We start from the raw sequence: 12,569 nt of genomic DNA on the forward strand, positions 1-12,569 counted from the left end.
TTTCTGCATATAAAATGTGTTTTCCCAACAACAAAATCGTGGCTAGTGAAAATGGCGAGTGGCTATTAATGTTAGAAATCTACTAGCCACAGCGGGTGGTGATGAAAAAAGGTCATGTAAAGCCCTGATTACAGTTAAAATTAGTTTCAGCATTTACTTATACTAAAATCCAGAGTTATTTTTGTCATCTTTTGAGTTCACATTAGCTAATGCATTATCGATTAACAAATGAAACCCTAATGTACAGTTACCAACATTTAAAAATGAAAATAGAAACACTTGCTTTGTCTAGCCTGAAGCTGTTTAAAATGCAAGAGTGTGTCTTGTGTGAGCGGCAACTAACACCGCTTATACTCCGCTTATTTCTTTTTGCAGACATCTCTGAGCTGCTTATCAGGAATGTGGGATTCAGTAATTGGTTTTCTGAGAACTTAATAACCCAGGACCATCACTGTCAGAGGCGTTTGATTACCTCTCACTCTGAGTATTTATCTACAAAAAACAAACTCCTGTTTTTTTAATGTGACACACATTTTATTGGTATGTTTTACATAAAAAAGATCATAACTTGATTTAACAATAGACAACACAGCCAAACTTCCCTTCCCTGATCTTGTTTCGCTTTTGCAATTTTCCATTTATCTTTTTTTTCTTTTTGCCCCCTCTCAGGAAACAAAAGATCAATTTTGCGAGAGCACTGGCTCCACCCCATTCCTCTTCAGTGTTTCTTGTAGCCACCTCGCACTCGCTTTCTCTCTTTCTCTCTCTCTCTCTCTCGCTCTCCCACTCCCATAAATGCAGTGACACTTGCTTTCTGTGTGTGCATGCGTGTTTGTCCGAGTGAGAGAGTCGAAATAGAAAGTGAGGGAGCTGGGGGGGAGAGAGAGGGAGTTGGAGAGAAAGAGAAACACAAGGAGGGGTGGCAGCGTGCGTGTTGAAGCTAGCTACTCACAGAAAAGAAGGAATAAGAAAATTGAAGTAGCCGCCATATGCTGAGGATTTTGGTGAATGCCTTGCTGAGGAGACACGCTCGTTTTTCTGGCGGATCCTAAGAGATGGGAAGCTCACACTTGCTGAACAAAGGCTTGCCTTTAGGTAAACGTTTACCTTTCCTTCTGCATGGGGGCCACGCGTCAGAAGTGTTGTACGGATACGTGAGGCAATATTTGAGTTGGTTCGGCTGTCGTACAGTATTCTGGCTTCCCCTCCCCCTCTTCCTTTCCTCCTCCCCTCCTCTGTGCTCCGCTTTTCCCTCTTTCCTATTATCTTTCATCTCAACCATTCATCCACGTACAATCGCTCGCATTCTGCTTTCTTCATCCCAGAGACAGGGCTGATGGCTCGCTTTATTAGCTGCATGAATCTTTCCAAGCTCGAAAGATAAAAAAAACCACACACACTATCCCCTCTGGAAAATTTGAGGGGTTGGCAAGGACATGACTCTCTCTCTCTCTCTTTCTCTCTCTCTCTCTCTCTCTCCTTTGGCCCTCCCGCACATTGTGCAGTGGAAATGTGGCTTCCAGTTCCGGCCTTGACTTACTTCCTAATTTTGCTCTCTTCGAAAGAAATTCTTATGCTAGAAAAGTCAAAAAGCAGGAATACTTAGACTAGGGTTTTCATGGAAATAGTTGCGTAATTCTAGGTAACAGATTTATTGTTGAACCGTAGATAATTGTCGTTATAATCGGTTAATCTTAGACAAATTTGATTGACTTTGGATCTTTCTGATCTGTCGAGAAGATATTTTCGTACATATTTCGTTGATTTTCAGGAGGCTGTCTAATGAAAGTTACAGACAAACGCTATTCATGATATACTCAAGTGACTCCTCTATTTAATTGATCAATCTTAGACAAATTTGATTCACGTTGGATCTTCTGATCTGACGAGAACATAATTTAATTCATATTTCATAGATTTTCAGGAGGCTGCCTATTAAAAGTTACAGACAAACGGAATTCACGATATACTCCTATGATTCCTCTATTTGAACATTCTCAAAACGTTCCCAGGAAATTACACCTGCTTTCCAAGAATTACGAAAAATAGGATTCACCCCTGCTCACTTTGTGACTAGTAAAACCGAGTCATTAAAAAAACTGATTTGTTCTTTTCGCCCGATGAATGAGAGGTTGGGATTTAAAATTGGCTTTCATTTTCACCAGAAGGCAACAAAGGGGGCATGTCAGCTTGAATTATCGCCCGTGGGCAGTCGAGGTCTTTAGACTCGGTGTGTGACTGACCCTGTTGGTTCTTGTTGCTATGAACTAGCTAATTCAAACAGATCCAGATCACCCTCGGGGCAGGGCAATATGAACAGAGCGCCGAGGGATTTTGACAGAACTGTGTATGGTGTGAGAAAGCGCCATGTGTTTTGCTTTTTTCCTCCAGTGCTTGATTTACCTGTGATCTTGCAAGCTGTGTTTTTTTTAATTGTAGCTTTTAATCCCCAAGCTTTTATGCATGTGCGACTGTCGTTGCTAGTTTGTCCTAATCAGAGAAATAAAAAAGAAAATAACAGTGGCTGTGTTCGAAGATAATCGGATCCTGCTGGGGTAGTTTAGATGTCACTGACACATAATTCATGGTTGTAAAAGTTCACCTTCATTACAAATGGAAAAAACAGCTGGTTGTGTATGGGAACGGATGCTCGAAAGTGAGGGATCTCCCCACAGAGGTAAAAGCTCTTGTTTGTGCGTAAATGTGTGCATGTGTGTGTGTGAGAGACTACCCTGAGAGCAGGAGTGGGTGTGTCTGTGTCTTATGGGCATGATTACACCATGTCTGCACTTGCCAGGCTGTGTATGGTAAGATTGGGAGAGGTCACAGGTGCACATATTGTTCTTTTGTGAGTATATTATTAAAAAATAGTTAAATGTCTCCCTTTTAAAAGATGCTGAATATCATGTTATGCTTGAGGTGCAGGAATAAACTTGCTCATTCTCTATTTCTTAAATCAAATTGATTCTAATTTCAGTGTTAGTTTATTTATAAAAGTTTGCGTTAAGATTTCAATGTAGCCGAAAGTCTTGATCATCAAGGCTAGATTTTTTTCAGTAAAAACGATACAATAAAAACAAGTTTTATGAAATATTATTTAAATATTTTTTTATTTTTAAAAATGTAATTTATTTGTGTAATTCAAAGCGGAATATTCAGCATCATAACTACAGTCTGATTCTTCAAATATCATTTTAATATGCTGGTTTGTTACCATGGAAGATGTTGAAAATGCTGTTTCGTATTTGTTGTGGAAACTGATATATTACTGTTCAAAAAGTACCATTCAAAAACATTATTTTCATCAAGGACAAACTGATGAATTTCTCTGTTAAGTGTGATGTCACGCTAAGTGGATTCCGGGTCCAATCGTTAAATCAAACTGTATGGGGAGACTCAACAAATTATAATAATAAAGGTTTACAAAGCAATGTAATACTTTTGAAAAATCCCGATCACAATACAGTGTTTATACGATCCTAGGAAAAGTCATGGGATATGGACAAGGGATTTTCCAGGCCTGGAAAAGTTTTTGGAAGAACAAAAAACCCAAAATGTTTTGGAAAATTCATGAAAATGTGTTTACCAAATATCTGTGTACTTGAATATAATTGAGATAATAATATCGAGTAAATTTTAAATACAATTGCGCTGGTTGTCTTTTCACAACTCACAGTTTTAGCTTCGCCTCTCGTTCACTGGCGTTCATCGTAATTCAAGAAACATTTTGAGTGGTGTGTCCCGAAACAATCTCTAATTACTACAGAGGTAAGATACTGTGGGTGCTAAAGGCTCATTTATAATACAATATACTATTATTTATAACACAAGCCAACATTTCTAAAATATTTTCACACGGACAGCAAGATACTTTCTAAAAACTATTTTGCAGATGTAAAACTTAATATAAACTACACAGATAGTCACACATTTGTTGATATGCTGTAATAAATTTGAACATACATTTTGCTTCTTGTTTACCACGTGTACATAGACATTACATAAAACATCATGAATATTTACCTTAAAGTTTTGGAAAAGTCCTGAAATTTTAATAGTAAAAATGTGTATAAACCCTGTGTATATCCATGCCTAATATGTCAGATTGCCAAAAAATCTTTTTATAAATTGTTAAAATATTGGTGTCTGTGATGCAGTAAGTCCAGAGACTGTCATGTACACCATGATTTTAGATTAAATTCACTTTAATGTGTAATGATAATGGGGTAATAAACAAATATTTTCTGTGCAAATGAGTTGTGGCTTGGACCTGGAAACTATTTTCTATACAATACGTCACAACTTAACAAGCAAATAATGACAGTAACGTTATTTATGATATTCACAAAAATACAGTTATTCTGACTGTCAATAAGTGTTAACAAATATCATGGCTTCCATAAAAATATTAATATCTGCTTCATTTAAAAGTTTAGTTAGACCAAAGACTCTAGAATACACATAAAGGGACTTTGGTTAAACCTAAAATTATACAAGTTCGTGTTATATGGCAGTGTAGTAACCTTTTTAACTTTTGAACTCGGTTCTTGAATGAGGCCAGGTTTTTTTATTCATATTATTTTTCCAAAAATTGGCATTAGTATGATTTCTCAAAGAAATTAATACTTTTATTCTGCAAAGACACATTAAACCGATGAAAATGACAGTTACAATTTTTCAAAAGATTTCTGTTTGATATATTCATCAAAGAATCTTGAATAAATATGTTATGGTTTCAACAGAAACAAAAGGCGGCATGCTTTGTTTTGATAAGATGTATTTTGGCCTTTATTGTAATAGAACAGCACATCACAGACTAACAGGAAGTGAATTGGGAGTGAAGGAAAGGAAAAGGTCGCTAAGCTGGCACCCGAACTTGGGTCAGCTATTGACTACACAGAAGATTAATTTTATTAAGATCATGAAAATAATAAATGATTCTTAAGCTCCAAATCGACATGTTAAAGTTATTTCTGTAGAATGACATGACACTGAATACTGAAGTAAAGGCTGATGAATATTAAACTTCACAATAACAATAATAATAATAAAAAAACGTAAAATAGTTTCTGTGATAGCATTTCTAATCACTGTTTTTACACAAAGTTGGTTAAATGAATCAGCCTTGGTTTAGCAAAAGTAACTTTTTTTTTAAACTTGGGTCTTACTGGCCCCAAATTTTGAATTAGCAGTTGGAAATCTATTGGTCGATGTTGTTTTTTAAACTGACACCAGGCAGAATGCCAGCTTCTGCTATACTCAGCCAAGCGGCAAACTTATCGCCAATGTCAATACAGCAGTAACTGCCCACCTTTTCAGCTGCCTGTATCAGGAAGTATTTTTTCTCATTCATTTTCTCTGCAAGGATTTAAACCTGCCACATCAGAGATGAATCGACATTACAAACATTGACTGAATACAAAAAATGTTTGATAGTAAAAGATAGCAAGGAACTGCAATACCATGAAGCCTTGAGAATGCTACAACTTAACAATGGTTTAAATGATTTATTTTTGTAAAGCAGAAGCGATTTTCTCTAAATGTAGCAGACTTCCACATAACTTATTCAATAAGGACATAACTAGGAATAACAAAACAATGTAAACTGTAAACAGCTATGTTTTTCAGTGGGTCAATGTAAATACAGTCGATGGACTTGAAAATTCAGACGATTAACTATTTTATTGAGCAAAAACTCCAAAAACTGTTGAGGAGATCACATAGCTTGTTTTACTCTGCTCTTTTCACAGACACAGACACAAACACACATTGCCCTCGTCTTTGCGCGCGCGCGCGCGCACGCGCACACACACACAAAAACACACACTCACACCTCCGGACGACAACGCGCGCACACACACGCACAAACACACACGCATACCTCCGGACGACAACGCACGCGCACACACACACTACCCTCGTCCACGGAGCTGCGTAAACAAAGCAGCACGCGTCGCGTTTTTAACGTGACTTTGCACGCGATAAGAGAATATAGCCAGTTAACCGGATACAGTACACGCGGTTACAAGTAACAAATCACAACTAAATACATTTGCAAGCTAGAGTCAACGAGGCAACAACTTTAATCGCACGTACTTACACTTGAGAAATGGAGGAAGCAACCCATCCTGACGTCCAGCAGTAAGTTACTCTACTGATCCTTCCTTTAACAAACGCAGATGAAGTATTCTTTGTAGCATGTAGTTTGCAGAAGTTTCCAGTAGTTTCCAACTGCTTGGTTATAATGCTGATGTTTCATCTTTGAGTAGAGACTCGATATAATATCTATCTGCAGTGTGACTTCAATCGACCGGCATGTTTGTGTGTGTGTGTGTGTCTGGGTTTCTGCGTCAGAGGGCGGGGCCTCAGGTTTGAAATCTCCCGGGTTTGCGCGTGCACGTGAATAAATTGGTTTCGTTCGTACGTCATGGCGAAACACCTAATGACTCGGTATCAAGGCGACTCGTTTGAAGCACTATGAGTCGACTCTTTTATAGATGAATCAACAGTTTTAAACACTGTACACTAACAGATTTAAGCCTAAGCTGGATACTTCACTTCACTTAGAGCTGTGTTACACACTACATGGAGGGGAATTTTCAAAAACCCATAATATGGGCTCTTTAAATAAACAGTGCTTTTACTGTGGAGTTTAACAGTATTAAATTCAAAAAATAACAATCAAATGAAAAATAACATGCATTGCATAAATAATTTTATACAATAATGTTAAATTAAAATCGTGAAAAGTCACGTCAACAGGTCAAAAGTCCACAGAGTGTGTGTGTGTGTGTGTGTGTGTGTGTGTGTGTGTGTGTGTGTGTGTGTGTGTGTGTGTGTGTGTGTGTGTGTGTGTGTGTGTGTGTGTGTGTGTGTGTGTGTGTGTGTGTGTGTGTGAGTGAAAGAGAGAGAAATGGATTTTACTTTCATTTTCTCAATCACAGTGAAATAGGGCCTTCTGCTGTTTAGTGTCAGTGAAAGACTGTCCAGCAAACTCACAAGCAGTGAATTGTGCAGGGTTTCTGCGTTTGTAAGTAGTTGGAGTGTTTTAATTACTCATGCTCGCCTCCCTTGCCACAGTATCACAATAATTAACCCTAAAAAAGCCAAAGCAAAGCAAATACTACCAGATTATTATGGTATAATTACAGCACTACAACATACAAAAGAGAGAGATTGACTTAAAGTGTCACTCCCCTCTTTTATAATGATTTGATCAGCTGTAGTTTGAAATTATGCCAAGTTTTTTTTTTCTAACAACTTATTATGCAGTCTCTGTTGCCTTCTTGTGGTGGAATGTCCACTGTCTTTGCTTTGCTTAGGATGACAGTCTGATGGATGCTGACGTGCTGTACTGTATCCCCGAAATTATAAATATTTAAAATAGGCACTGTACTTATAAATTAACTGCATAGTTGCAATCTAATTCTAACATTCTAGCCTGAAAAAGCCTCAGAAGTACATTATGTTTTCCAACAGCTGCAATATTTGTCAAAGTGAGTTTGTAGTGATCAGTCATCAAAGGTGGAGGTGGTATCCGGATCATAACATTTTTGCTGCTTAAAAACACATTTAACATTTTTCTTGCAATCTTATCAAATAAAACATCATCTTATTTAAAGAGGATAGCATTAATGTTATTAAACGTAATTAAATACATGACCAAGGCTTGAACATCACTTTGGGTCTGGCAGTAGCCGTTACTGTAATTCTCTTAGGAAAAACCCAGTGTATATATTGGAAATGTTGGTGGTCTTAGATCAGTAAATAATATGCGGAGCAGAGCTTATAATAGCACAGCTTGAGGCGAAGACAGAAAAATGAAACAGGTGTTCATTCATTTATTACACATCATCTGTTCTGCATCAGCTGCAGTTACATTAGGATTAGAAGTCCATTGTTTTTCATTAAAGCTGATTTACACAAGCACGTGTGGATTTCCTCATGATACCATTAGTTGTTGTATAAATTAGTCAGTATTAAGTGTGTGCTTTATTATGTATTATAGCCAGGTAATTGTATAACCATTTGTTTTGATCAAATGTGACTGACCAGTAATTGACATGTTTTACGCGCTGTTCGTTAGTGCAGTGCAAGGGAAAAATGGAAATATTTTGAAATTTTTCACCCAATGGTATCATCAATAATCAATCAATTAATTCCTGTGAACAATTTTATGTTAAAAAGGTCTTGGTTTCAGGAACATATCTGCCTTAGTTCTCTCGATGTGTCCTTATAAAAGCCAAAACAGCTCTCTTTCTGTAGTAGCTGCTCCAAAACATGAAAAAACGGTTTTAATATTGAGCAATAAAGGCAGGAATCAGTCAACCAGATGCTAACACACTGTGATGTCTTTTTCTGTGCTTATGAGTCACTTTATTTTAAAGATCTTTTCATAATAACTATATTATGGCGTTCAATATTTGTGGTTTGTGCCTCGAGCCAAGTAGTAGCATGTCTCCTTTTTTTCATTACAAAAGATTCATACAGACTCTACATGGAGTCTTGTCAGATCAGCGTGTTAACCGCGCTGACATCTGCCGTGCTTGTTTTAGTGGAATGGACTTGCTCGTTTAGCGTTTGTTGCGGTGTAAAGTGGCTGAAACGTGACACTATAATCTGGTGATTGCTCTGCATTGGTTGGCATCCGTCTGTACAGTGTGAATTAGTTGTAAACATACTTAAGCGCAAGTTCAAGAAGTGTAACACTTGATTTATTTCTGTCTGCAGGCATCAGGCCTCCCATAATGAATGGCCCCATGCACCCTCGTCCTCTGGTGGCCCTGCTAGATGGACGGGACTGTACGGTGGAGATGCCCATCTTGAAGGACGTGGCCACTGTGGCGTTCTGCGATGCCCAGTCCACTCAGGAGATCCATGAGAAGGTAAATGTTCAAATGCAGTTTCGTTTACGATTAGTTTTGTTCAAATTTTTTAACAAATGTACTCCACACTAATATGTTTTCTATTAAACATATTCTTATCCGTTTTTGGCTTTCCGTTCATACCGAGACAGAATTTGTGGTCTTTTTGAATCAATCTTTTTGAAAACACTCTATAAAAGGGATACATTTTAAATAGGAAAAAGATTACGCATTTTTAGTCATGTGACCAATTTAGATAAAATGGTGGATGACACTGTAGAGCAGTTGTTTTGGATGCTTTCCATTTTGACTGCATTGTTTAAAGTTAATGTTTGTTTGCACATGCTTCTTTCTTTGATGGACACTGGATGTTTATTCAAAACTGCTGTATTGGAATTACTGTTGTGTTGTTGCATTTGCAACTTTGTACTCCCATTTTACTCACAGCAACAACTGTATCACTGTTGGCCTATTAAAAAAGGGGGAGCTTTTTGGAGCTTTGACATTTGGCCTCAACGTATCAAAGAGCTGAAAGTTAAATAATCACTATACAGACATGAAGCAAGGTCAAAGAAAGCGTTTTACATCTTGAAGCATGCACAATAAAAGCGTTTTCTGTGGTTTCAGTGTGGATGACCAACTTTGGGAAGCTTTTGCAAATGATAGTGTGGATGTGCTTGGACATTTTTCAAATGTATCCGGATTAATGTCGACATTAATCATAGGTTATCTCCATTCTAAATAAGGACATTTGCGTGATACAGATATCTAAGCATTTATATTTGAAAGCCAATAAGTGATAAATAGGCAGATTAAAACAGGTCTTGATAGTCAGAAATAAATACTATTTATTTTTACTTAAAACATTTACTAAAAACAAAGAAACTACTTATATACATCTAGATCTTTTGCCAAAAGGATCTAAAAATCGGAATTTGTTTTTCTTTATTTTTTCTCTCAGTGAATAACTTCCACTTCGCTGAAATCTATTTGTTCCTTTAGTATAAAAAGTTTCTTAAGTGTGTATCTGCTGTGCTGCATGTAGCATGCTGTGTAATGTAGAAGGCACTAATCAAATCCCCATGCCCAGCAGCACACAATAAAAAGTTGGAAGAAGTAATCGTTTTTTTGCTGATAATTCACTTTCCTACCAACCTGATAACAATTACGTTAGACATCAACGTTTATCGACCGATACCGATATGGTCACCGATATGTAGTGCACTACTATTCAAGCACACAAACAGCCAGACACAGGAAAAGTTTCTTTCCTCAGGCCATCTACCTTATGAACAGTTAAATATCCCCCAACTGTGCAAAAAATATGTGCAATACTTTCTCATACACAGCACCTTTTATCAATATACAATGCAATACTTTCTCCATTTGCATTTGTACACAGCACCTTATAACCTGTACATTTATAACAAATCTTTACATACAAGTTAACATCCAGATTTCTTGACTAACTGCATCTCTGTTTAATGTTTATCGTCTTTTTTCATATTTATTTTTTGTTGTCACTTGTCACTTTATGTACAATGGAAGATTCTGTAGCTAAAACAAATTCCTTGTGTGTGTGAAGCACACTTGGTAATAAAACTGATTCTGATTATATTCCGAATGTAATTTTAACCTGTCTAAAGGAACGTTTCACGCATAAGCATTTCTTCCTGAGGGTTTGAAATCCTTCACTAAGAACATGGTTAGCAGTGTTAGGGGCTGATCACAGCGAACACGCTTTTTTGTGTTGAGAAGTACCTTTTTTGAATGATTTACTAACGGCCGCGAGGGTTTAACCGCCTGCTGCGCCTCAATTACGTCAGTTGAATCTTTTTCTTTTTCCAATCAATTGAAAGCAGAGGCGGGTTTCTGTTGAGGTGCCTGCACTATTTGTGTTGTCAAGACAACTACGGAGACTTTTAAAGATGGAGGAGAGACTTGTGGTTGCTGTTTTGAGTTATCAGTTGTATGACTCACAAATCTTGAATATCAAAATACTATTAAATATAAAAATTATACTAATATCAACAGCAACACTAGCGCACAATACGCAGCTGATTTAGTCTTTGCCTAGCGACATAAAAAACGCACCGTGCTTCTTTTTTTCTTGTCAACAATAAAGGCAGTGTAGTGCTCCTTGCGTTTTTGGAGCGGAAAAGCATGTTCAATGTGATCGGCCCTTTAGGCTGCGTCTCCACCGAAGTGTTTTTGCAGAAATGCAAGCACTTTTCTAAAAACCATCGTTTATTTCCATTGCTTGCTATGATTAGGAGTATCCCGACTTTACCATTAAGTTAAGAGTCTTTAGCAGATTATTTGTTGACAGTCGTGTGATTGTGTCCTGGCCCTACTCCACTGTGATCGGACAGCTAGCTTAAAAGTGACACTGATGGGTGCTGTGTTTTTAACTTGCACTGCTTTTGCTAGGCGATAAAAAAAAATTGCAATCATGAACGGCAACAAAAAACAAGCACTCAGCTTGAGAAAAAAACGCTTCGGTGGACACGCAGCCTTAACTCTACATTGTGGTGTGAAGTGGGCAGTGTAAAACAATGTGCTGCTAGTCGTGTGCTTTTATGTTCATGAGCTTTGGACAGTCATGGAAACGCAGCACATTTTGCTTATGTGTTGTGTTTCCATTGTCAGTGGTTGCTTTAGTATTTTAAGAGAAAAATGCCAAGGGCCGATGGAAAATGCATCAGTTGGAGTGTAGGAGGTTTAGTAGGTAGTAGGTTTAATTATTACCTTTGCAGTCTAAAAAGTTAATTCAGGAAAATCTTGATAGCAGTTGGGAATTTAAAATATGAGGATACAAGGTTTGATCTTATAGTGCTTTTTAAATATTTGTAGACTTTGGTGAATTAGTGGCTGATATGTATTAATTCATAAGATCTCATTTATTCATTTTTCTTTAGCTTAGTCTCTTTATTCTTCAGGGGTCACCACAGCGGGATGAAGCGCCTACTTTTTCAGCATAAGTTTTACACAGCGGATGCCCCTCTGCCTGCAATCCAACACTGGAAAATAATCCTAAGATCTCATTCTTTCTCAAATGTAAAGAGTTTATATGCTCCCTTCAGATTTGCAAATTAAGATGTTAACCCAGGGTTTTGGAAAATATCATGTAAAGCATAGGTGCATGAAAACCCAGAATTAACGGTTCACTCTGGGTTAATTGTGAGCAGTGTAAAATATGAAGCAAGTTTTTTTTCATCTGGGGTTTAGAATAACCCACTGTTTTCCCCCAAATATATTTAATGATTTGTTTTCATTTTCCTCCATCAACTAGGCAGATAATAACAATGCAGCCTACAAAACAGCATATGTACGTACATATATACATTTGCATACATGCAAATGACATAATAAAAAAAAATTACACAATGGTGTTATTGAGACTTTCAGAAAAAGGAAAAAAAATATTGTGAGACTGAAGATGGCAATTAGCGGTAATTTTTTATAATTATAGTTAATTATATATTATAGTTTTTTTTATAATTTGATGTAAAGATGATATAATACATTCATAAATGTTCATACGTTTTTTTTAAAAATCAAAATGTTAAAAACTTTCAAGGATTATAGATTATGATGACCATTACACGCGTCATAAAAGGTCCATATTTAAATATGATTTGAATAATCAAGTGTTAACTATTTATAAGTGTGAAATGCTTTGATGTTGTATTATTTTTGTTTTAC

The 12,569-nt window shown here is 36.9% G+C and overlaps 1 protein-coding gene across 13 annotated transcripts in view; it reads left to right on the top strand.

The window, feature by feature from the left end:
- The window catches only part of ctbp1 (C-terminal binding protein 1), a 59,606-nt gene that overhangs the window by 22,561 nt on the left and 24,476 nt on the right, over window positions 1–12,569 (top strand). For 4 of the 13 annotated variants that reach the window (XM_087280803.1, XM_087280804.1, XM_087280802.1 and 1 more), the window contains exon 2: window positions 8,731–8,885. In XM_087280803.1, the coding sequence (XP_087136929.1) occupies window positions 8,748–8,885 (138 nt within the window). In that variant the 5' untranslated portion in view covers window positions 8,731–8,747. 13 annotated transcript variants of the gene reach the window in all.

Source organism: Danio rerio, chromosome 14 (assembly GCF_052040795.2).
Source record: "Danio rerio strain M-AB ecotype USA chromosome 14, GRCz13ab, whole genome shotgun sequence".
NCBI classification, from domain to species: Eukaryota; Metazoa; Chordata; class Actinopteri; order Cypriniformes; family Danionidae; genus Danio; species Danio rerio.